This window comes from Lytechinus variegatus, chromosome 13, assembly GCF_018143015.1.
Source record: "Lytechinus variegatus isolate NC3 chromosome 13, Lvar_3.0, whole genome shotgun sequence".
Classification (NCBI taxonomy): Eukaryota; Metazoa; Echinodermata; class Echinoidea; order Temnopleuroida; family Toxopneustidae; genus Lytechinus; species Lytechinus variegatus.
Genome location: NC_054752.1, coordinates 29,209,789 through 29,234,900, shown reverse-complemented (window position 1 = coordinate 29,234,900; position 25,112 = coordinate 29,209,789). Strand labels below are relative to the sequence as shown.

The 25,112-nt window shown below is 37.6% G+C and overlaps 1 protein-coding gene across 4 annotated transcripts in view; it reads left to right on the top strand.

The window, feature by feature from the left end:
• LOC121426308 (pericentrin-like) overlaps window positions 1-25,112 on the top strand; it is an 86,866-nt gene that overhangs the window by 39,216 nt on the left and 22,538 nt on the right. For all 4 annotated transcript variants that reach the window (XM_041622550.1, XM_041622549.1, XM_041622552.1 and 1 more), the window contains 12 exons: window positions 6,453-6,592; window positions 7,130-7,350; window positions 7,854-8,000; window positions 13,370-13,618; window positions 14,307-14,519; window positions 15,220-15,473; window positions 17,330-17,449; window positions 20,806-20,931; window positions 21,456-21,779; window positions 22,135-22,308; window positions 22,787-23,041; window positions 24,306-24,476. In XM_041622550.1, the coding sequence (XP_041478484.1) occupies window positions 6,453-6,592; window positions 7,130-7,350; window positions 7,854-8,000; window positions 13,370-13,618; window positions 14,307-14,519; window positions 15,220-15,473; window positions 17,330-17,449; window positions 20,806-20,931; window positions 21,456-21,779; window positions 22,135-22,308; window positions 22,787-23,041; window positions 24,306-24,476 (2,394 nt within the window). The remainder of the gene's footprint in view (window positions 1-6,452; window positions 6,593-7,129; window positions 7,351-7,853; window positions 8,001-13,369; window positions 13,619-14,306; window positions 14,520-15,219; window positions 15,474-17,329; window positions 17,450-20,805; window positions 20,932-21,455; window positions 21,780-22,134; window positions 22,309-22,786; window positions 23,042-24,305; window positions 24,477-25,112) is intronic.

Here is a 25,112-nt window from a genome sequence, read left to right as displayed (position 1 = left end):
AAAGTGTGCGTACACTGTATGAACTGGATGTTATTTTTGCCACTCCACATGGATTTTATTAATTTGTCAGTATACTATGCAGTATTAATTTGTCAGTACTGTACAGGTACACCTTTTCAGGGGCAATTAAACTCTCACAATAATATTTGGAGCAAGATAAAAATATTTTGAATTGTCATAAATAATGACAAACTCATAAAAATTGGATGCAATGGCCTTTTCACTCTTGTATGTAAATGTGTATAAATTAACAAGAAACTTGCTCAAAGTTGTACTGTGGATGTTAATATAAAGAATAGTGACTGACAGAATACATTTGAGTATTTCATTTTTTTTTGGGGGGGGGGTTCGGGTGAAGGTGCATTGTATAAAAACTGCAGAAGCAAATTTGGCGTTATAGATATATGTAAATCTGACTTCAGAGCATTGTCTTTATGATGGCCGGTTCTGGGGTTTCAAAGAAGAACCAACTCTTTCAATTGATAATGCAATTCGGTGAATTCACAATACGGTGCGCCACCTATCGGTTGCAGCAGACAGCCACAGGCCAACATTCGCAATGCCTCATGGGAAAAAGTCGACATTTTCTGCCGAGCGCGGCTAGTGCATATGCATGCAATTATGCGCTGACCGACGCGGCTCAGCCAGTTTGCACGAAATTATGCGGTATATCAGGGTCTAGGAGGTGGGAGAGAAATTTGCTGCAGATTTCTTTGGGGAATTTTAATGTTTTCTGTAAATTCTTCCTCCGCTTCATATGGTTTTCATAAAGCATCTTTACACCAGCACTATACGCTGGCTGCGCCTAGCCTGCCCCTGTTGTTGACCCAACAGTTAGAAATTGGCCTGTCCTATGCCACCCAATAGATGGCGCACTGCATTGTGAATCCACCGAATTGGTTGGGTGTGTTGCTATGTCAGTGTGCATAAGTTATTGTTGCAAGTCTCCCTGTTGGAATTTATCAGAAAAAAAAGCATAAACCAAAATTGAATTGATGTATAGTGGTGGATGCACAGTCGGAAGCATTCCTAGGGCATGCCATTCATTTCTAAATTTGATCCATTGTGTTGTCATTCTTGTGTCTCTATGGGAGACCGTTTCCTGGCTGTGATGTGAGTAAGGGAGGATGAATGAATGAATGGACCAGCTGGTTTCAGTGATCAATGGTTTATTAACAAGCAAGCAAGCTAGTCTACAAGCATAGACTCAGATTTGACCTTTTAATTCATTATACCATGTCTATGGTGGAGACTAGACCAAACCCTCTGTGTCAAATAAAAGCAGCCATTGTATTAATATTATGAGAATCTAGTCTACAAATTCAGACTCTGCAGTATGCACTTCACAACATGATTGTATCTAGTCTACTACTTCAGACTTGGCAGTATGCACCTTGCAAAAATAATGTGGGATGTTGCCTGCAGACTATAGCTAGCTTTGGTGATATCTCACTGCCAGGCCATTCAATGGTAGAATTGCTTTCTCCATTCATTGTGAAATATTCTGAATATTTGGACATGAATGCCAGGCAAACAAGGGTGTCACATTATGTCTCTGTTATGATAGAATGTGACATAGGTTTACTGTGCACTAATATCTATCTTCATGTTCTGCCTTTTATGAAAATGAAATTCTCATAAGTAGGTTCCAAAATTTCTGAGGAAAATGAACACTTAAGTTTTCCATTTCATTTTATTTCTGTATCAATCATATGCTTTGTTCGTTTTTCATTTTGATCGTATTTGAATATATTGTCTATCATCTACGTGTATTTTTCTGTTCAGCACTTGAACATTTTACAGGGTGAGGATCACATAATATATTTTTTTTGCTGTGCATTTTAAAGCTAAGAAATGTAAAGATTCTCAGAGTGAGATAAAGAAAGAGAATTGGAGAGTGTAAAACAAAGTGAGAGAGGGGGGGGGGGGGGGGAGAGAAAGGAATAGAGGTATGGAGAAAGGAAGAGAGGTATGAAGAAAGGAAGAGAGGTATGAAGAAAGGAAGAGAAAGGAAGAGAGAAGGAGGAAGAGAGAAGGAGATGAGAGAGAGGGAGATACGTGTAGAGTGAGGGAGAAGATAATATGAGGTGTGTTAAGTTAAATTTCTTAGGCTAAATCACAATTCCATGTTTCTAGGATGAAAAAAAGTGTCTAATCAACAGATTCTGTGCTCAAGGGAGGAACTGTAATAGGGATGTTTTTCAATGGAATTCAAAAGAGGAAGATAATAGGAGATTAAAGAGGATATGAAATGAGTTTATAAACAAACTGTGCAGCTGCAAATATCTTGTAGGCCTAGAAACAAGATGGTTGGCTTGGATCTCAAATTGCAGCATTTCTTGAAATTGAACTCTTTGTGATCTTTTGGGTCATTTAATTCTGACATTGAGTGCTTTTGCATAGTGTATTTGAAGGTCAAAAGATTAAATCATTCTCCAAATCGGTTTGCTGCACCAGAAATTGCTCTGTGCTGTGCTTGCACATCAAGGCACTATGCCTTGTATTTCTGTATAGTGGTCAGTTTTAGTACTTTATGCACAGTGAAGCAAGCAAGCATCTCTACGGGAACGAGTTGCACACCGTCAGGTGAAGTCAAAACACTGTAATTCAGGCTTACTCCTTATCCTGCCATAAACAGTTTACCGTCAGCTCGTTGACTGTGTAACGCCACTCACGATAGCGTGGCGATGCATCGTCCATCTAACTAGTGTCCTAGTGTGTCTCGTTTCCTGTTATTAAGCGTGCCTCCGACGGAGGCCAAGGGATACATAGTGCACCCAGTGTGTGCGGCAGGAAATGGGGAATTTGGCTGTCAAGGATCTACAGCGTGTAGAATACTCACTCCATCCCTTCATTCACCCCCCACACACCACTAATGTGTGCTGCAGTGTGGAAGGATAGGTTGCACACCCCAAGTTCATGTGCGTGTGTTATTGTAATCATGGCACGTGTGTGAAAGTAATTCTCTATTTGCCGAAAGGGGGAGACATCGGGCTATTGCTTCTCTTTCTGATGCGTTAACCGACTTCTTCAGCGGAGTGTGGATGATTTGAATTAATCATGACTATCAGTGAGTGGCCTCACAACTTTCATTTGATGCTGGCCATCTTGAAGTCATCTGTGCAACGGAAGGCTCTTATTTGATTGATAAACATTGTCTGCATGTGCTTGATTGCAAATTAAGAAGCCACGTACTGCTCACTCCTCTACGGCACTTGGATTTTGGATAACATCAAAACACTGTATGGTCACATAGCCAAAACGGATTATTTACTTGGAATTTAAAAATGCTTGGAAGCTTGCCATGGCCCGTGAGACAGTAACTCTTGGATGACTTAGGAGGCATCCATGTTTTGAAATGAACATACTTACTGCATCCATTTGAAGATCTTTACACTTTTATTTTTTCTTGTGTATGCTGCAGCTTCAGAACCCTGTTCATAAAGGATTAATTGGATTATATTAGGGATTCTGTTTTCAATATCTTTGGTAAGATTATATACATCATGCCTTATATGATTTTTTTTTTTTTGGGGGGGGCATCATGATAGTATAATAATAATAATTGGCATTTATATAGCACTTTATCAATCTACGACTGTTCAAAGCGCTTCAACATTATTATTACCCGGTCACTGGATTCATAGCATTTCAAGCAGCCTGTTAGGCGCAAACTTGCTAAACCAACCACAATGACGGTTGTATAATTTGCACATACATGTACAAGAGGAAAAAAATGAGAGAAGTAGTAAACATAATGATTAAAAAAGGATAAACAATATTACCCAGTCACTGGATTCATAGCATTTCAAGCAGCCTGTTAGGCGCAAACTTGCTAAACCAACCACAATGACGGTTGTATAATTTGCACATACATGTACAAGAGGAAAAAAATGAGAGAAGTAGTAAACATAATGATTAAAAAAGGATAAACAAAATTACGTTCATACAGGATAGATGATATTCATGATAACCATGGAGGAATTCTTTCCTCCATATATGGTAAACCATAATTGCAGTACACTTTTTTCAGTTTCAAAACAACCCATTTCATGCATGCTATTACAGTTGCTTCTAAACAAGCCACTAAAACCACTATCCCAGACTGGAATGAATTAGATAAAAAAAAATGTGCCATGAGTTAATTACATTGCTATGTCAGTATCTGTTAGGAATTTTTGAAGCTACCATAATCCATAAAGCATTTACATGAAGGGTGCAAAGCAGATTGTTGTGTCTTTGTTATTAATGTATTTTGAGGAAGGAAAGGCATGTACATGTATAAATAAAAGTTAATGTCCCTCCAAAGTTTACTACAGTACATGCTAGTATGAGTATTCAACTACATGTATTCACATTATTTTGAATAGTTTAATGATAGTGATAATACCGTAATCTGGTTATTATATTATGATGCATTCAAGATGTGCAGTAAATTGTAGATCTGCATATAAAGCGCTTATAGATTTATTAATATTTGTTATGAAGATCCAACATGTCTATTATCGTACATGTATTAATAAATACCTACAATATATTTAGCTCTGTTCACATGTACAGGCTGAAAAATGAGTGCATCAGATCTTTAAACAATTGTATGCTTAAATGCATATATACTGATTAACATTTTCAAATACATCTACATAGAACTACAAGTTACCATTTCTTTGTTTGACAGAGTACAGCTGTAATTGCCCTTTTGGGTACAGAAACTCTTCTTATTGACTCTTCTTGTGTACCCAGATTTCGACAAACGGACAAATTGATTGGATGGAATTAAAGAGACCAGCTGCTTCATTCATTCCATTTTAATAATAACCTCCAGCCATATCAAATTAATATTTGAGAATGAAAAAGAAGGGTTAGGAAGGAGAGGGAGAGACAGTGAGAGAATGAGAAAGTAGAAGGGGTACAAGATGCAAAAGTGCGAGAAGAATGCCTTGATATTTTAAATGATTAAAAGATATATTTTGAAATGATTGAACTCAAAGTTCATTTGCAAGTTTCCTTCTCACCATTACACCTTCATTTTACAGAATTATTGTTTTACAAATTGTGGTACTTGTGACTCACTGTTTATGAACACATAAAAGCATTATAAAATTAATCATCTCTTTATAGCTTGACAATAAAATTCGGGTGTCAGCGATGAGACATCCCCCAGAGGTCAGCTCAAGGCATGATACATTATCCGTAATTTGCAATTAATGCTATTCCCAAATATTACTATTAAACATGACACATCCATTATTAAGAAGGCGTATACATGTACATGTAGCTAAATTGTTATTGTTTACTTCAATCAATGAGATAATAGTTTTCCGGTGAGTAAGGTTGATGATGTACTGAATTTTGAAAGAAAGATTTATGAGTAGTTTGGAATAAAGGATATCATTCAGAATCTTACAGAGCATTGAAAGAAAAATCACAATCGATTGTCTATTTGACGTTCTAAAAGCAATTTTACTGTAACTACAAATTTGCAAGAGATCAATTGATTATTGCATGTAACATTATTGTAATTGTTGGAGAGGTGCGATAGCTCAGTCGATAGAGTGGGGGGTTCGGATTTCGGTGACCCGGGTTCAGTTCCCTCTTGGTGCGCTAGTGCCCTTTGGTATAGGCATTAATCCTCATTACCAGGTCGCTTGGAGAGGACCTTAAGCCGTCGGTGCTCTGGTTGTTTGCTTACAAGCATTCATGCTTTCTTAGCAATCAGGTATTCACCAATCACGTGATTAATCAAACTTGTAAATTTTCAGTTGATATATCTGATAGATTGCAAATAGTTTGTGGAATATAAAGTTGTGCAATTTGAATGAGCGTGGAAATAAACCCCATAAATACTACAACCCGATGATGCCTGAAGTCCCAGTTTTCTTTTATTCCATTAATACAACCCTGTGAGCAGTTGGTTTGTGTAGCCAGCGCGTAATATTTGAAATGATGTGTGATGTATTCTTGCTTAAAGATTTCATCAAGTATGAATGTCCTTCCAGTTGTTTTTGGGGCAGTCTGAATCATCCTAGCTGTTACTCAATGAGTTCCTTTACCTAGATAAATAGTAAATTGGGCCAATTTCCCCTCACAAGTATGATTTTCAGTTCCCCTGCCCATTTATTCAGTTGTCTTTTCTTTCAATACTTGAAATTTTTGTTTGTTTGTAAAGATAAGCAAATCACATTAAAGTAGTTAACTGATACATATAGTTTTCATTGTACGTTGAAAATTTGAAGCTTATATTGAACTTTTTTCCATTAAAAATGTTTTGCATTTTGGTTTCCATCATAGAAGTTCTTCAATATTCCCGTAATTTTTTTTAAGGTTCATAACCACATTGTGTATGCAAAGTAAAACAGATGTTTTGGTATTTAGACAACTATTATAATGAAAGAATCTTACAAAAGATGATTTGAAGTGAATGATGATTTTATTTCTGCATTTACAATCAGCTGAAGGAGAAGAATTCAGAGCTACTTGAGACGATAGCTAAACGAGAGTCTGTGATTGGTCAATCAGAACGTGAGAATGAAGAAGGAAGCACTCTATTGGCCATGCTCCGATCAGACTTAGATCGCCTGGGAACTGAGAGGTAAGCCTGACATTGCAGCCTTTTCTATCAACCTGTTTATAATAGCCTATACTATAAATATGATTAACTCTCCCTCCAATAAACATGAATAAGGGAATCTATGTTTTCATAATTTAGTGAAAATAAAGAAACCTCCAAAATCAAGTTATATTGATGAATGAAATGCTAGATTGATTTCAATGAATAAATCAATAAATAAAAAAATGAACAAATGGATGAATATTAAATAGACTTCACTGATTAAATAAAGAAAGAAAAAGTTGTGAATAAAAAAAGGGACAATGACTCACACAAATAAATGAACAATTGAATTAAAGAGTACATACGTCGATGAAAACATAGCTTGATAGAAATAGAAATTTGAGATAATGAAATAGATGAGTAATAAATGACTAGATAAGTAAACTTTGAATTAAAGAAATCCCCAAAAAAAGAAAATGAAAATTAAAAAAAATGGAACAATTGAATTTAATTTTTATTTGGCATTATTAACATATGTTGAAATTGCAAAATGATTTTTTTTTTCTTTTGGAATAGGGACGGCTTACATCAGACCAACAACCACCTGCTCCGCGTTCTGACCCAGGTTGTTCACACTACCATGGCAACGGAGAATGCCATCAACCGTCGCTTAGGAGGGGGGTCGAGACCGACCCCCTCCCGCCAGCAGGAGATGGACAGGAGGGGCGATGGGCGACCCTCCTCCCCAAGGATCGATCTTCTTAGGGGTGCCGTTGGAGGACACCATGATAGGCCAGGTCTATATTGTTTTCAAACTTTTAATGTTTGATCTTGTTGAGATGATCTAGGTGTTACTTTATTGGAGAGGGTATGGGGTCGGAAAGCTGATCATAACAGACACAGGCGAGGATTGGTATAAATTGCTCTAGGTATTTTTGAACTCGCAGGGGAGCATTTCATCAACATTTTTTTCCAAATAAGTTGTCAGATCTGGGCCCTGTTGCATAAAAGTTACTATTATGGTAACTTTGCCATCCAATGGTAACTACCATAGTAACACTGATTAACAGCCAATCAAAATCAAGGATTACGTGCAAGATACCATTACATGGCAAAGTTACCATAATGGTTACTTTTTGGCAATGGGACCCGGCAGCTTTACTTGGATTGGATAAGAAGAACTATGACTATGGTAACTGTCAGATAAATTGGGACTTATCAGATAAAATGTCTGACAAGTCCTTTCATAAAACGGTCAACTGTAATCCTTAATTCTATGCTGCATTTTTCCTTCCTGTAGGCGACTCAAGCTCCGATGGTGACATCCTTCATGATACCAGTGTCGCTTCTCTGTTCAGTGACGAAGGTTTGGAACTCTCACAGCACATCAATGAGAGTATATTTGTGGGACCGGACCTTGATTCAGAAGGCGAGGAAATGGTCACAGGTATGTCACTTCTTCTGCAGGGACAACAAAACTTACACAGGGGCTCTGGGTGACTTCGTCTTTTAAATGCTCAAAAGAACGAACACTTTTTGTAATGTCTGTTTGATCTCATCTCATATAGCCTAATTGGTGGAAATCTATATGTCTTCTGATTTAGGTTTAAGTGTTATTAAGCCTATTGAGCCCTCTCTTGTTAGGTTAGAACTAGATTGTCTAATAATAATGATAATAATAATGGTATATTTACCCAGGGTAGCCACTTCAGTTCCGAAAACTGTTCTCCCAGTGTCCCTGCTATTATTACCCTGGCTTTAGCCGGGCTGCCTATAGCCGCTCAAGCATTCAAGGAATTAATCCTGCCAGGTACCCATTCACCTCACCTGGGTCGAGGCAGCACATTGTGGATAAATTTCTTGCTGAAGGAAAACATGCCGTGGCTAGGATCGAACCCACGACCCTCTGTTTGAGAGGCAAGAGTCAGAACCACTAGACCACAACGCGACCGCACGTCGTAATATCCACTTGGTCTAAACCCACTCAGTCTATATATTAAGACAAAACATTTATGAACTATCTTTTCTGTTGAAAAAGTACAAACAATAAGAAGGCAAAGTAGAAAATAAGATGAGTAATAGTTAAACACAGGAAGGATGGGGTGGACTGCCTAAATTTATTATCAACACACAAAAAAAAACATTTAAGTACATGAAATTTTCCAAACAACAAAAAGAGGACAGGTCAAATTAATTAATTTTTACATATTTAATTCATTCTCTTATAAACAAATACAAAAACAAAGTATTAAAGATATGAAATTATTTACATGTGTTTATGTACTGTATATATTTTTGACAAGCCTTAAACACTCCTAAACATCTGCAAGTATCCTATTTTGATATAATGTCTTCTCCTATTACAAGTATAAAGGCTGTCATTAGTGTCTTGTTTAATCCATGAGCAGTAATTTGCTTGAAACGTCAGTATTATTGCTTGTGAAACCTTAAGCTTGTTGGCCTCACGAGGGAGCCATATTGCATTAGACCTGATAAAGCAGGTCGTGAGGTTGTTCATTGAAAAACACTTGTTTCAAGTGAAGTTACACATCCAGGGGTGTCATGTAAGACGATCCTAATTTAAGCACTCAAGTCTGAGGAGTAGAATGCTTGAGCATTTATTCAAACAGAGCCTGTTTGAATAAATGCTCTCAAGTTTCTTTCAACTTTGTCCTACATTTGTTTTGTCACAAATGTGAGCGAGATATAAATCTTGTGTCTAAAATAATAAGTGAATGTTCAGGGAAGTATAATTGTGTGGTATGATATTGGCATTCCCTTTGAAATTATGTAGTGATTCTAACTTAGGTGAACTTCAATTATTTGGCATTTAATAAGCAATAATTTAGATTAGGTTTTAAATCATATGGTTTATTGTTAGGATATACATAAAGTATAGATAAACTTATGAAATAGGTTACTTTAACTGATTGCTGTAAAATGATTGAGTATAGATTTAAACCAAGTTTGCTGAAAAGGGCCGACACAGAAGAGCGCTTGTAGGCACGTGTATTCTTGCTTGGACAACCCACTAAACAGAATGCCAAGCCTGTATCGCTAATTACTCAGCAATTGCTCATATCATACTACAGTAAATTCGCACATCAATTTTTGATAACACATGAATGGTCCTTTTGTCAAATTTTGTTTGAAAGCATTCAACGAATGTTACCACAATTGGAACTTTTTAATCGTCAGATATAGTCCGAGAGCTGAAGTTTGAACAGGACATTTCTTGTTAGATTATCTAGTTGATTTCTGTGAATGATTTCCCCAAAGTGTTAGATTCCAGATTCGGTTGCTTTACTGAGGCTGTGTAGACAGCGTTAACAGATCAAAATGTTAATTTACCATGAAATACAGTGTAAGTGTGCAATTTTAATGAATGATAAATAGCGGATAATTATTCATGTCATCTGCATGTATTTTTAAGATCAGTGTGTTTCATGTTTCCAAGTTGATCATAGCTTACTCATTTATACACACCTTGCATCTGGGACAAGTTGTTTGTTTAGATTTGTGTTCAATCTGAGGTTTAGTGTTTTGAATCAGTCCCACACTTTGAATGCAATATAGGCGTAGTGGTATTATTAAGGATTCATTCATGGTTTTATGAAGTTTCAATGATTAAACACCTGGAAAATACTCCATCCTTTTAATATGCATGAGATGAGGGATGACCGGATGTATTATGAAAAGAAGAAATTAAATTCAGTTATGGCACGTACGACGTTAACTTAACAAAACAGATGAAATATCCATTCTGCTCTCACCCACGTAGCCATCAACAGCTATTAAATAGATCTTTAGAGCTTGGGCAGATCGATCGTTAATGGATTGTGTCAAAGTTGGGATTTGTGATTTCCTAAGCCCCGTCAAGCCCGACTGTCAGGGCACGATAACGAGCGTGAGATTTCTCGTCCCCGATCAATCAGCAGTCATAATGATGTCAGGAAATCATCGGGTTGGATTTGAACTTTTGGATATGGGATTTAGAAAAAATTTTTCTTTAGAAATCCAGTCAATTACACGTCTAGACACTTGTTTAGCTAGCATGTTCATCAGTGCCCATTTGTAATCTCTCTTGCGTGAATCATAATACTATATCAATGCAAATGAACTTCTTGAATTATTTTTGAAGCAGGTGAGTGTGAATATGAATGCAATTGACATCAAGTGCTTCTGACCTTGAAACTTGTGTTGATGTAATGAAGAGATCAGGCACACATAGAATCATGGACGTACATGTATTGTAATCCATACTGCGGAAATACGTGTTTAAGGGAATAAATATTTAGATTTTGATTTATTTATTTCCGTTCACTAAAATTTCCAAAATATAATCAAAGTAACAATACATGTTCAATATAATACAGACAGATCAATGACATTTTTGACAGATCAATATTTTTTTAGGCTCAGAAACCTAGAACTTTCATATCATTTCTCAGCAATGCGTCTGTGGCCAATATTTTTCATGGAAAAAATATTGAAAAATACTTCATTGATCTTGATCAAGAAGCTTGGAATTTTATTTGGACAAATGCTCATTATTTGATATTGGTTAAGGTGCCAATGGGATTGACTACCCATTAGTGTTTGTCCCCTTGAGTACATGGTGATGTGTTGTGTCCCATAGGCAACAGGTAATTGAAATGTGACTTTCAGTTTCATTGATGCCTTTGAGAAGCACTCTCCAGTCAAACCAGAAACCGGAAGTTTGCTTGTCTCCTGTTTTGACCTGACCTGTCTTCTAGGTGAACTGTCCATCCATCCTTGCACTCGGGTCTCCAAACTTATGAAAAATATCCATAGTATTACTCGCCATTACTGAGAGGGGTCCATGGAGAGCGCAAGCGATGAGTCATGTGATCGGTGAGGGGGCGACCTAAGGGGGCGATCTAGGGTAGCGTAGCTTCCTGTTGAGGTCCTGGAGAACGTAGGCTTCCTGGAGAGGGACTAGCCAGCCTGGGGATAATCATGTGTGCGGGTCCTTGAAAAGGGTGTTGCACTACGTGTACATACTCCTGAAATATTCTTTCATATTCCTTTTTATGCTGTTTTTGTTTATACATGTAATGTATACATTCTCTGCTTCTCATTTGATTTATTTCTCCGTGTCTCTTCATTTCTTGTTCTTTCTCTCACCTTCTCATTCTTCTGCTCACACTCATTATTAGAGTCTCTCTTTGTGTCTTCGAGGTTTATTAGTTTGTCACTGACAGAGTTTGAAATAACATGTCCATCTTTTGTAGAGGCTTGTAAACGTGTTAATTTAGAATCTGTATTCATTAAAAGAAAAAGCAATAACATCAGCTTGATGTACATTAATGCAATGAGTCATCAGAAATTCATTTTCTTACACATGTGTACAGTTTATGACCCACATTGGATTAAAAATCGCTCTTATTTATCTCTTCCTCTGAAATTTGTACAAACTATCAAACAACCCATGGGGATTTTGCACAACAATCTCAAGAAGAATACAGGCCTATTAGGTGGTTTCAGACCGCCTCAAAGTTTGTCAGTTCCAGGTATTTTCTTATTGGGAAATTTACCCCGATCAGAAAATACCAGGTAATACTAGCAATGTGAAAGCAAATTATGTGTATTCTCCCCGAAAGAAAATACCCACTAAATAGTAGGTACTTGTCAAAATTACGAGAACTTTCGCGGGAATTTTTCCAAGGTTGCAGGTATTTTGGCAATATGAAAGCATTTGTAGTTGGGCGCGGCGCTGTGGGTGGCTGCTGAGCTAATGATTTTGAATCTTTGCCTGCTTATCAGACCATACAGCGCATGCTCGTAACTTCAGGAACTTATCCCGAAGGGTATGTTTTGGGGCGGTGTGAATGCAGGAACAATTAATGGGTATTTTTTAGTCTAAAAAAGTTCTCGTAATTTAACGGGGATTCTTGTGATTGAGGTGGTTTGAAATCACCTATTCTTAGTTTCTGGTCAATCGAGAGCAAAAGTAATAACTAAGCTTGAGGCATGAGTGAATATAAATAAAAAACAGAGAAATACAGGTAATTCTAAAAAATCATTTTATACATGTGATTTTAATTTTAGGTTAGGCATATAAGGGAAGGAATTATGTAAAGAATCTTTAGCTTGATCTTAACCTGTAGAGTGATCTTTGAAGCAGATAATGTTATCATATTATGACATAATGTATGAATAGTATATTACCCACATACTAAAAATAGTTTGTGATTTTGACCTTGTACAGAATTAGTCTATAATCAACTGAAATCCCCCCCCCAAAAAAAAAAATTGTCTTAAAGAAGAATTTTTTCATTTTCTTGATAATTGAAATATAGATGTAAATATGTGAAATTTGAATGAGCAGCAACTTCAGGCATTTTTTTTTTTCAATACTGTCAAACGTTTGAAATGAGAAAATGGTTAAATGCATTAAGCTATATGTATTGTTCAAACGGTGGCTAATCATTTTAACTCGGCCCTAATCAAGAATGCTTCAAACAATTATTCATTTTTTTTCAGTACTGTCAAACGTTTGCAAAACGACAAAATAGTTAAATGCTTTATTAAAGCTATTGCTCAAACGGTGGCTAATCATTTTGACTTGGCCCTAATCAAGAATGCTTAAAACAATCATTACTGATTCCAACAGTAACATATGAGTGTCAAATACAACTGGATTGAGCACAGCATATTTCATATATACGTGTAGGAGTCATGTAATTCAATCAAGAATTAAAAACAACACACAACATCGATTTTTACAGTGAAGATGAAAATAGAAAGTCTTACAATATATTCAATCAATATCCTACTGTTGATTTTCTGCAGGTGCCACCACCAGGCTCCACTCAGCAGTGGAACGGCTCCTGGACCAGTTCTCTGACTCCAGCACCCAGTCAGACCAACGGCGTCCTGTCCAGGCCGAGGGCTATGCCAGCTCTGCCTCCAGCAGGGAGGAGGACTCCCTGTCCAGGAGCACTGGACTAGGAGGTGGAGACAGGGATGATCTACTGAGGAGGCTCCAGGCGGAGATCAGGGAGAAAGAGAGGCTCGCGGTGGAGCTCCATAAATCAGATGGTATGAAGATGGTTTCTCTTACTTGGGTTTAAAAAATAGGGTACCAAAGTAGGTTAGAAATTAGGTAGCACATGGTTTTACAGTTGTGATGCCAAGCAACTCCCACCTCCCAGATACACTTGGGCCTCTTCTTACAAAATAATAATAGTAGATGGCATTTATAATGTGCCAAATCCACTCTGCAGAATGAAGAGAAAGAAAAGGAAGTATACATATGCAATGATGAATTAAAGACATTGAGCAGTAATTGACAATTCAAATCAAACTGAAATTGTGATTGATCTAAGGTTTGAGATCAATCACAATTTGAGTTTAATATTCTTTAAAGACAGGGCTTAGGTCCCTGTAACAGCAAAGTTTAGCAATTAATAAATAAACCTGATTTTCAGAATTCCTTGAAATTAAAAATGTATTCACACAATCGTATTAAGAATCAATTGTATGACCAATCTTTTGAGTAAAATTGCAGGCTAACTATCAAGCAGATATAAAACCTTTTGTGACATCATATTAAGGACTCTGTTATTGATGTTTGAAGACTTAGGTGGAGGATTAGAGTAGGAGGGTTTGATGGAAGTTGAATATGTCAAAGTGGAAAAGGGGGGTATTCAGCCATCTCTTTTCTTGGGGACAAAACCAGATTAAAAAATGTCAATCTTCTACTTTTACTCGGGTATTCATCTTCTAGGTCTCCTTGACGGCATCACCGCTGAGAAGTCAGAAGTTGAAGAAGCCTTGCAGCGAGCCCAGCAGCGCCACCACGACATGGTCGTCCAGATGGAGGCTCTATCAGAGCGTCTTACAGAGATGACCAATGCTAACCAAGCTCTACAGGATGCGCAGGATCAGTTTGAACAACAGAGGGCGGTGCTCGCAGAACGTCTTGGTCTAGAGGATCTTGGTAAGACCAGATCTGCGATGTTGCTATTATGCTAATTTTGCCATCCAATGGATACTATAATGTTGTAACAATGCTCAACACACAATCATTATCAAGCATTCCATTGGAAGTTATCATTGGATGGAAGAGTTATCATAAAGTAGCTTAAATGTGATGGGCACAGATATTGAAATGAATTTTATGGGAAAGGCAATTCCTTTATTCCAATATTACAGCATCGAAAGGCCAAATCGGGTTGGTTAAATGATAGGGACTTTGAGGCCAAATCATTGAAAACTAAATTGTTCATCGATACTTTTCTTCAATCCTTCTAGTTTTTGATAGAGGTAAACAACCAGTTGTGACCTAAAGGTTTTATAACAAATAGATGTGCGATTGTTGCTTACAATAACTTTTTCTACATGTTTTGCCATAGACTTCGATCTGTGATTAACTATTACAATTGACAGTATTCTTTCATATTATAGGGCCTATTTTAACCATGCTTCAAGTCAAATCTCTGTCCAAATTTTGCCTACTTAAGTTCTTGACCCCAAATGTATCAATGTTGTTCTCTTATCATAGGTTTGGAGGAGAATGCTCAGTTCCCCCCACCATATCCAGGTGCTACCTCTTCAAACCATGAAATATTTGCTAAGATATTTGCTGTATAACTTACAGACCTAATGCTTTTTTCAATGCTATTCTCTGATCCTCATAGGCTTGATAGAGGAGAACACCCAGTTGCGCCACCAGGTCCAGGCCCTCACCCTCGAGCACCAGGACATGGAACGACAGGCAGCCAAGACCAAGACCTACCTGGAGCAGCAGATCCAGGCGCTGGAGACCACCACCGAGGAACAGATCGCTGGAGCCAAGAAGCAGGAGGAGGCGGCTCGCCTTCGGGCGGAGGATCTTCAGAGACAGGTGGATGCTGCCAAGAAGCTTCAAAGCTCCCACAAGCAGTTCCTAGAGGTGTGTTAGTCGGTGTCTGGCTGTCTGTCAAAATGCATGCTTTGGGTGAAAAATCAAATGCTCATGGGCAGTTAACTTGAAAAAAAAAAATCACTTGAATAGGCATAGGCTGCATTTGTTTCAAGTCTTGTGCCCATAAAAGTAAACAAATATGTTCATGGGCAATTCAATGTGAAAAAATGATGAAATAGTTTTCATAATATACTTGTATCACATATTTTTTTAGCTGCATTGTCCATGAAAGTAAACTAATATGCTTATGGGAAATTTCATATGGAAAAATAAATCACTTCAATATGCATCATGTACCTTTAATGCTAAGGCTACATTCATTCAAAATCTTGTGTCCATAATGGTAAACAAGTCATGATTCATGCATGCATTCTGTAGCTCCATTCAATCTGCAAATTTCTGGCGATACTATCAACGGATTAGAATTTTCCTGTAAGGTAACACCAAGCGTAACAATCATCGTAGAATAATTATATTTCTATGATTGATTCCGTTGCCAACAATGTACAATCAATCTTGAAAATCATGCGTATGATCAATTGCTGTCCTTTGTGTTACCGGGTGGGTGTTTCATAAAGCTGTTCGTTAGATAAGAACGACTGGTGGTCCTTTCTTTTGGTAAATGGTATACACCATTTTTTAGCGCTTAAGAAAGAATCACCAGTCGTTCTTAAAGTCGCTCTTAACTTACGAACAGCTTCATGAAACGGCCCCCGGACCCAAGTCAGCCATTTCATGAAAAGCTTGTTTACAACTTCATGCATTTAAAAAATAAATTTTATTGAAACTGCCTTACTTCTGGGGAGTGTTTCCTAAACCATCTCGTCAGTGGCTCTCTCTGAAAAATTTACTCTCATCCAATCAGATGCAAACATTTCCGTAGCTTATAACAACTTGAGTGAAAATCACTGACTGACTGCTTGTTTCTTGAAATGCTTCCCCGGTCTCGGCTCTCTTAAACTTGCCAAACATGACTTGTGAGTCATGAGGGTAGATTTGATGCTTTGCCAAATGTTGTCCTCAATATTGTTTATAACCTTGCAAGCTACTCATTTAATGTCCTCAAATGTTTTAACCATTTAATGTCACAATGTTTTTGGTGCATGTTAGAATTTTAGTGCAGTTTTTTTTTTCAAATTTCATTTATATAATTTAGATCATCTTGTAATGCATAGTAGGTAATAATTTTACAAGAATTCACTGGGAGGAATTTGAAGAAATATTCTGATTTAAGAAGATTTTCTAACAAAGCATGTCCTGAGATTTTTTTTTCTTTTTTTTTTGCCTTGCTTTTGCCTTGCTTTCAAATATAGTAAAATAAATCTGCATTTTTCCCCTTAACTCAGATTATGCCACTGTCCAGAGTGGTAATGATCTGTAGATTTTATTAATATTACTTGAAATACATCAATTACAGATTCATAGACTAACAAATTAATAATTTGTCCAGATACAAGTGATTCAATTCAATATATACAATTAATCCTTTATGATTTACATGTACATGTAGGAACTTGATATTATTCTGCTTTTCAATTTAATAATTGCTTGAGTGATCATGTTTAATAATGAAGATGAGATTGAAAAAAAATGGAACACTTTTATCATATAAAGGCTACAAGTAAATGTAGAGCACCATATAAATGAAAAACCTGTTTCACCAAAAAAGTTGCTGTTTAATACTGTTATGTACTTTTTAAATTGTGGCATGTTATCGATTGATAGCACATTTGCCATGGACATTTATCATTTGTTATTGATAGCAAGATTTTATGACACAGGGATTTAGTTCAATTTTAAATGGAGCTGTCTAATTTAGAATATTCCCTCCCTCACATGAACAGCAACAATCTGCAGACAGGGAACAGGAGAGGGAAGAGTTCCAGAGGGAGATTGCACGGCTGGAGGAAGAGTTGAAACAGAAAGAGAAACCTGGGCAGGATTTGGAGCAGCTAAAGAAAGAAGTAGGTCGTTTTTCATCAATTCTTTCTTCATTCATATTAGCTCTATACTACATTACATACTAGCATTAGAGCTACCTAAAGGAATGCTTGTATGCACATCTTTGCTTCATGATGTAAACTCTCGTGACAAAACAATTTGTGGAGCTGCTCATTTTTTTTGTGTATATTATCATGAAAGGTCATCACAGGGTCCCTGGCTACCATCGTGCACATACTTGTTAAAGCTTTCTTATACTACAAAATTTAAATTTATGTCATAAACAAAAGACTAGAAAAATGACCTGTGGACACTCAAATGAATGGAAGTTTTTTTTTCATTTGTTGCATGCATGTGAACATGTTTTTTTTCTTTAAGGGGATGTTTAACATACATGTACATGATGAACCCATTTGTATGGATCTTGCATAAAAAAATTGTGTTCTAATGTATTTGTTCTTCCTTGGTTTCCAATGCTATTTCATGTAAAAATATTAACAAAAGTCATTTTCAATGCTCGTATATGATCTGCATCTGTTTCAACCCCTTCATTCATTGTCAGTCTTAACTTGACAGGTAGTTTATATGTTCATTTCACTCCCAAAGCAACTGATAAAATGTAAAGTTTGAGTGCAAAACCATGAAATAGATTTATTTTGATATCGAGTCCATCATCCAATTCTTGCACAGTTGTGCTCGAAAGTTAGTTAGTCTCACCACAAAATGCACTCCTTCATGCTGAGGGTTGAATGTAGACAACAACACTATAATGTTCGCCGAGCCCAGAGAAATGTAATATTTTATCCCCTTATTTCACAATTAAATATCTAAAGCATGGCAACACTTGAACACTTTAAATACCGGGGTATGTTCATGTTCTGGTGGGTTTCACCACTAATATTTAGTTAATTCAATCTTGAAATCATGTGTCCCTCTTACTGGTGTCACTCAATCCGGGGAGGGGGGGGGGGTTTGAGTTTAAACAAGTTTTTCTCGGTGCGCAAAATAACCCCCTAAACAAGTGTTTCTTGGGCTTTACACATTTTGGCCCCTAAACAAGTTGTCGCCAAAATATGACCTCAGGGGAAAAAGCTTGGGGGAAAAACATACCCTAAACACGTTTGGCTAGTCTTAAAAAAAAAAGCTTTTGGGGGAAAAAACATAACCTAAATATGTTTGACCCCATGATTGACCATTGACCAGTATTTCAAAACCACCCTTTTTCTTGAAAATTTGCTTTTTTTGATACCCTTAACGAGTCCATGTGCGGACTGCGTCCAAAACTGAAAAAAACCCCACTATAAACATGTTTTTTAGGTCACACGTGTGTACACCAATATATTTGACTGCCCCCCCCAGCATTCAATAGACCAAAACACAATAGACTGTCAAGTCTTACCCATTCATAAATCCCCCTCTTCCCACCCACCATGGATAACCTGTTCTTTGAGTAAAGCAATTAACAAGTACATTGTTCTCAGTAAGGATTACAAATCTGGGTACATGGAGCTTATCAACGATAACAGGATACTACATTGTTTACATGTGAAGAACTACAGTCCCACTCCCCCATATCCATGTAGTGCTTTCTAATGATTCCCAGTTCCTGTCTGAAGTCACACAATAGAGTGTCAAATCTTCAACCCATTCATAAAGTTCTCTCTTCATACATGTACCTTCCAATCAGATCAATGGAGCTGTACCTTGTCTAGAGTAAACAAAACCAAGACATTGATTGAAAGACAACTGTTCACCCCTTTGTTTATCTTTGAATAGTTAAAACCAAGAAGTTGATCAAAGACATCAGTTCACTTTATTGTTTATCTTTGAACAGTTATCTTTACGTGTGTGTATCCATGTACCTTGAACCTTGTACCCCAATGTTTACATTGCACACTCAAGCATGCAAAGGTTGTGTATTCTTCCACTCAGCTAACTGTGAACTTGCCATTTGCATTATTTGAACAGGATTTTCAAAAATTGTTTGTGATTGTTGTTCACTCTGGAACATACAGTGATTGCTGATTCTGTGACTGATTCTTGACAACATTGACCCTTGTATTCATTGGCCATGGTTTTAAGGAATATTATCAGTGAAATCTGGGTGTCTGGAATGATTGATGATCTTGCTAGCTTACTTGGAACCATGCTTAAATCTTTTGAACACAATTTGTAAACACTTATGTGCAGGGTATACATGTAATGTACAGTTCTACATGTAGTTGATTTTGTGATTGAGCTCATTCAAAACGTGTTCATGCATCTTATTAGCAGGATTCTAAAACATTGTTGTTTATGGGTGTGAAATCCAGGACTTGGACTGATTACTGGTTCTGTCATTCCCATTTTAAGAAACATTAACCTGAATATGGCAATGTGGTTCATTTTGTGATTGAGCTCATTCAAAACGTGTATGTGCATATTTTGAGAAGGATTCTCAAACATTGTTTACTGGTGCAAAATCTAGGACTTGGACTGATTACAGATTCTGACATTCCGTTTAAAATTAGATATAAAAAGTCTGGGATAGTGTAGCATACAGTACATTGTGTCTGTAAATATAGGTAAGTCTCTAGTCTGCCATTGTAATATTTGGTACATGTATCTGTAAATGTGCAAAATATAGGAGAAATTAAAAATATTAATATATCTGGAGTGATGTACCGTATGTATAATCCTTATGATCAGGTCCCTCTGTGATGACCTACTTTACCAAGTAGTTTTCCATGATTGCTTACACTCCCTAACAAACCACCATGATCAATTGGCATTGAAAAAACTATTCCACTACCCCCCTTTGGTACATATTAGACACTAATCCACATTTGCTGCTCTCCAACCAGGGGGCTGTTTCATAAAGCTGTTTGTAAGTTAAGAGGGACTTTAAGAATGACTGGTGATCCTTTCTTACGGGCTAAACCATCGCCAATGTATATACCATTTACCACAAGAACAGCTTTATGAAACACCCACCAGGTGTAAATGGTTACCAGTAGGGAGGAATCCCTTGTCCTTGTTCAAGTACCAACAGTGTACCTGAATATAAAGATCACCCACGGGAGACAAACAATCTTTATAAAAAGGAGGTTGTTATGGACAGGATACTACAACACACGTTTCAGTTAGGAAAATCAGTCAACCACTTGTACTGTGGAATAAACTGGTTGTTTTTCTATACATGTCCTGTTGCATCAAAGTTACTATAATAGCACCTTTGCCATATACATTTTGGTAACTACCACGGTAAAGTTGCTCAACATCCAGTCAAAATTAAAGATTACCTGTGAGTTTCTTTTGTGGATGGCAAAGTTAACTTAATAAGCACCATAAACCTGGGATGGTTTTATTATTGAACCTGTTAATATTTTTTTTCTTTCAGAACCAAGACCTGAAGGATGAGATCAGTCTATCCCAGAGTGCTGCAACCGATTCAGTCTCCCGTATACAACAGCTAGAGAAAGAGGTCTCATGGAAGCAGGATACAGTGACAGAACTTGCTAGACAGGTAGGAATCTTGAGGAACATTTCATAAAGCTGTTTGTTAGTTATGCAGAACTCTATGTTTTGTGGTCTAAGTGGTCTAAGATATTGAATTTGTCATTCAGATACTTTACATTGAATTTGTCATTCAGATACTTTGTAAAGATGAGAATTTCAATCTACAAAGAGATGGTCACCAGTCATTAGTAAAGTTGTTTGTAACCTACAAACAGATTTATGAAACACCAGTCAAGCCACTGAAGATTTTGACAAATTCTTGTTGCATTGGTTTAGGTCCAATCCTTGCCCCTATTGGGGATGAGTTCATCACATGTCCTTTTGTGATTGTAAATGTTCCTTCAAGGACTTTGGTCATCAATGCATGTTCTAATCTCCCCACAAGTAAAAGCTGTCTGTTTGGTGATGCTGTAAGGCTAAAGTGGTTCCACTCACTACCTTTTCTACCCCTACCCATTGCTCTTCAAGTAACATCTTGTGCAATCATTCCATAAGCAGTTACCCCAAATCACTTTTCTGCCCCTTTTCCAGATCAAGGAGCTAGAACGGCAGGTTGACGACCAGAAGAAACTACCGGCCAAGGTCTCAGAACTTGAGGCTGAGCTACGGGGCGCCCTCCATCTCCAAGAAGAGATGAGACATGAGAAAGATGCTCTCCAGAAACAATGCTACGACCAACTCCTCCAGATCTCGGCGCTCCAGTCCAAACTGGATGCCCACAAACACGGCCTGGACAGTCGCGTAGCACCCTCATCTAGTTCTACAAAGTCTTTGGATGATACCAACGAAGGTCCAATGTCCCTGGCTCAGCAGTGGGAACAGGACAAGGAAGCTTTGGACAGGAAAGACAAAGAAGTAAGAAAACTTTCCATTTCCTCACACTGTTGTATAGTGCATTTCATGTAGGTATGATCTATTCCAAGGCATACCATTATAATTACTATTACCCCAGCTTCAGCTCAAGCTGCTGTTTTCAGTGCTCAGTGCTTTCAAGGGATCGATCCTTCTTGGGACCCATTCATCTAACCTGGGTCAAGTGCAGCACAAAGAAGGTAACATTCTTGCTGAAGGAAAAGTTGCTTTGGCCGGGATTTGTACCCATGACTGCCTAGTTGAAAGATGTCATGAGCGTACTTGGATCGCTACTCTAATCTGTAACAATGATATCGAGATGTAGTATATTCTTCTTTCTATCTCATTTTGTTAATAGATTGCTGACTTAGTGGAGCAACTAGAGCAATTTAGAGAAGACCTCACCAACAAGGATGAGGAAATTGCCCAGCTTCAGCTCCAGCTTGAGGTTGCCTCCAGGGAGCAAGGATCTGGGAGAGAAGACATGGAGGAGGAGATCAACCAGGTCAAAGCAGAGAATGAGAGATTGAAGGTGAATATGAACTTTATTGACTGGATATGTGGGGTATATAAGGAATAATGACCAAGCTAAGATTGTATTGCAAAAGTTTGTTGAGTGTAATGTGGTCGCAGTTGCCAACATTTCCGATGAACACCCCAAATTCTATATCAGTGGCATTTGAAATTTATTAACATGCTAATCCCATTATTATCATCATCATGATTAGCATCACAATCGACAATATCAACATCACCATTATCTTCATTATCACCATTATCATCAATATAATCATTGTTGTTGTCATCATCATTCTCACCACCATCACCACCACCATCATCTTCAAGTTAATCATCATCATCAGGCATTAATTCCTTAGTGCAGTTCATAGGTTTCTTTCTTTACCCTCCCCTTATAACTGAAAATAGATATCAAACTGTACTTTCCCAGTTTCCCTTGAATCCTCCTAATCAATCTTCATTTCAAATCCATTTCTTCCATTCCTACCCAGGATGAGCTCCAGGCTCCTCCTCTGGACCAGGAGGAGGCCTCCTTACCCAGGCTGGCCCAGGAGCTCTTGGAGGAGAAGAACCTGGAGATAGACCAGCTGGAGCAGCAGATCCAGCAGCTCCAGTCCAGACTGGTCCAGGAGACCAGGAGCCTGGGTCGATACCAGGAGAAGGAGCTGGTGGTGGAGGAGGTGATCCGGGTGGAGAGGCAGTCAGCGGAAGGTTCTCCGGTAGGGGATGCCAAAGCAGAAGAACTGGTATGTGAATGTTTGTTGTTAAGCACAGAGAAATTTTACTATGTGTTAAAAGTCTTGCTTCATTTTATGTTACACTTGCTTTGTTTGTAAATGTAGTATTGTGTATGTGGACCTCTTTGAAAATCAGCTTTACTGAAACGGCCTTACTGAAACGGCCATACACCCTTTGGCAGGAAGTGAGTAAATAGAATGAAAACATTTAAAGGGGGAAAAATAATTCTTTTTTAAGTATTGTGTTGTGAAAACAAGTCTTGGTGGGGACTATTTAACAAGCAAGGCAACTAAGGGAGAAGAATAGTGTTATAGTAGAGAAAATGTCATGGTAGAACAAATTTATAAGCTGCATTTAGTTTTCTGTATACATAATCTTTCCGTGGGTCTCAAGTGTTAAGTTCATGTGAAAAAAAACACGAGAGCTTTGGAGAGATTAAAACAAAATGCATATATGTATATTTTTTACTGAGGGAGAGATATAAAGAGAGAGCTGGAGAGTGAGGGAGAGACAGGGAAAGAGATAGGGAAAGAGATATTGAAATTTGTAATCATAGTAAAGGTCCATGTTTCAGGAAACCACAATTTCCTCTTATTTCCAAAAGAAAATAAACCCGGTTTCGGAGTGCGTGTACGCACATGTATAGAAATTTGGCAATCTGACAATTCTCTCCTTATCTGTTTTATATGTCATATCATTTTAAAGAGAGGGGAACAGACGAAACAACAATAACAGAACAGCAACCTGACAAAGACTCCATTTCCAGTTTTAAGAATGATCTTTTATCTCAACGTCATTGGCATAACTTTGTCAGTATAATTATAAGCTTAAACACAATCCCAATTGCTACTCTTCCTGTCTTCATCATCATTGTTGTCATCATCATCATCATCATCATCATCATCATCATCATCATCATCATCATTATCTTCATCATCATCTTCATTTTCGTCATCATCATCGTAGTCATCATCATCATCTTCATTTTCGTCATCATCATCAGCGTCATCATCGTCGTCTTCATCATCACCATCATCATCTTTGTCATCATCATTTCAACCACCTCCACCATTATCATCATCATTGTCATCAATATCATTTTTTCTACTTTTCTTTATCATTCTTTTCATATTCAACTTCATCTTTAACGTCATTCTAATGATCAACATTATCATCACCACTGATTTATCATTCTCCTCCCCTCCCCACCATCATCATCATTGTCATCATCATTCACACTTATCAGCAATTTTCCTTCTCCCTTCTATGCAGAATCGGCTCCGCCTGGAGCTGGAGACCCAGGTGGCGGCCAAGGACCAAGAGATCTCCATGCTTAGGCAGCAAATCAGTGATCGAGACGAGAGCAACGCGCTGTCCAACCCTGCAGTTCAAGAGGTCATCGATAGGATGAGACAACACACACAGGATGAGGAGCAACAGAGGGTAAGGAAAAGTAGTTAAAGAGAGGAAGAGAGAACTAGAGAGATGAAAAGAAGGGAAGAGGGAGGAAGGAGGGCAGGAAGAAGGAAGGAAGTAAGTAGATGGAGGTGAGGGGTGGTAGGGGAGCAAGAGAGTGGGAAGGTTTTTACTTCTTGATAACTATTCCTCCCCTACCCCTCCCCAAAGAAAAATATAGAAAAGGGAATAGGATAAATAAAAAAAATAATGACTTATGAATGCACAAGGAAATATATAAATCTTATAGACATTACGTCAAGAAAAGATGATTGGCAATTTTGATGATATGATTATGAAAAAAGTAATGATAGACTGGTCTTGGATAATTTGGGTCGAAATGACATACATATAGAAATATCTGTAGCATTCTCAGTTTTACTTTATCAAGGTCAAAGGTGATGATCATCTTTGGTTCAGATTAGAGCCAGAAATGGGGGAGGGAGGGGAGCATTGATATTTGTAGTACTTTCCAGCCCCCTTGATGAAAATTTAGGAACCACTTCACTTCCTGCAGTTTTATCTACCCTGGAGCATCTGATGTCCCTGCATGCCATACATGTTGGAGCATGTCCCTCTCTGTGTTACTCTTGATATATATATACAGTCCTTGATTATAACCCA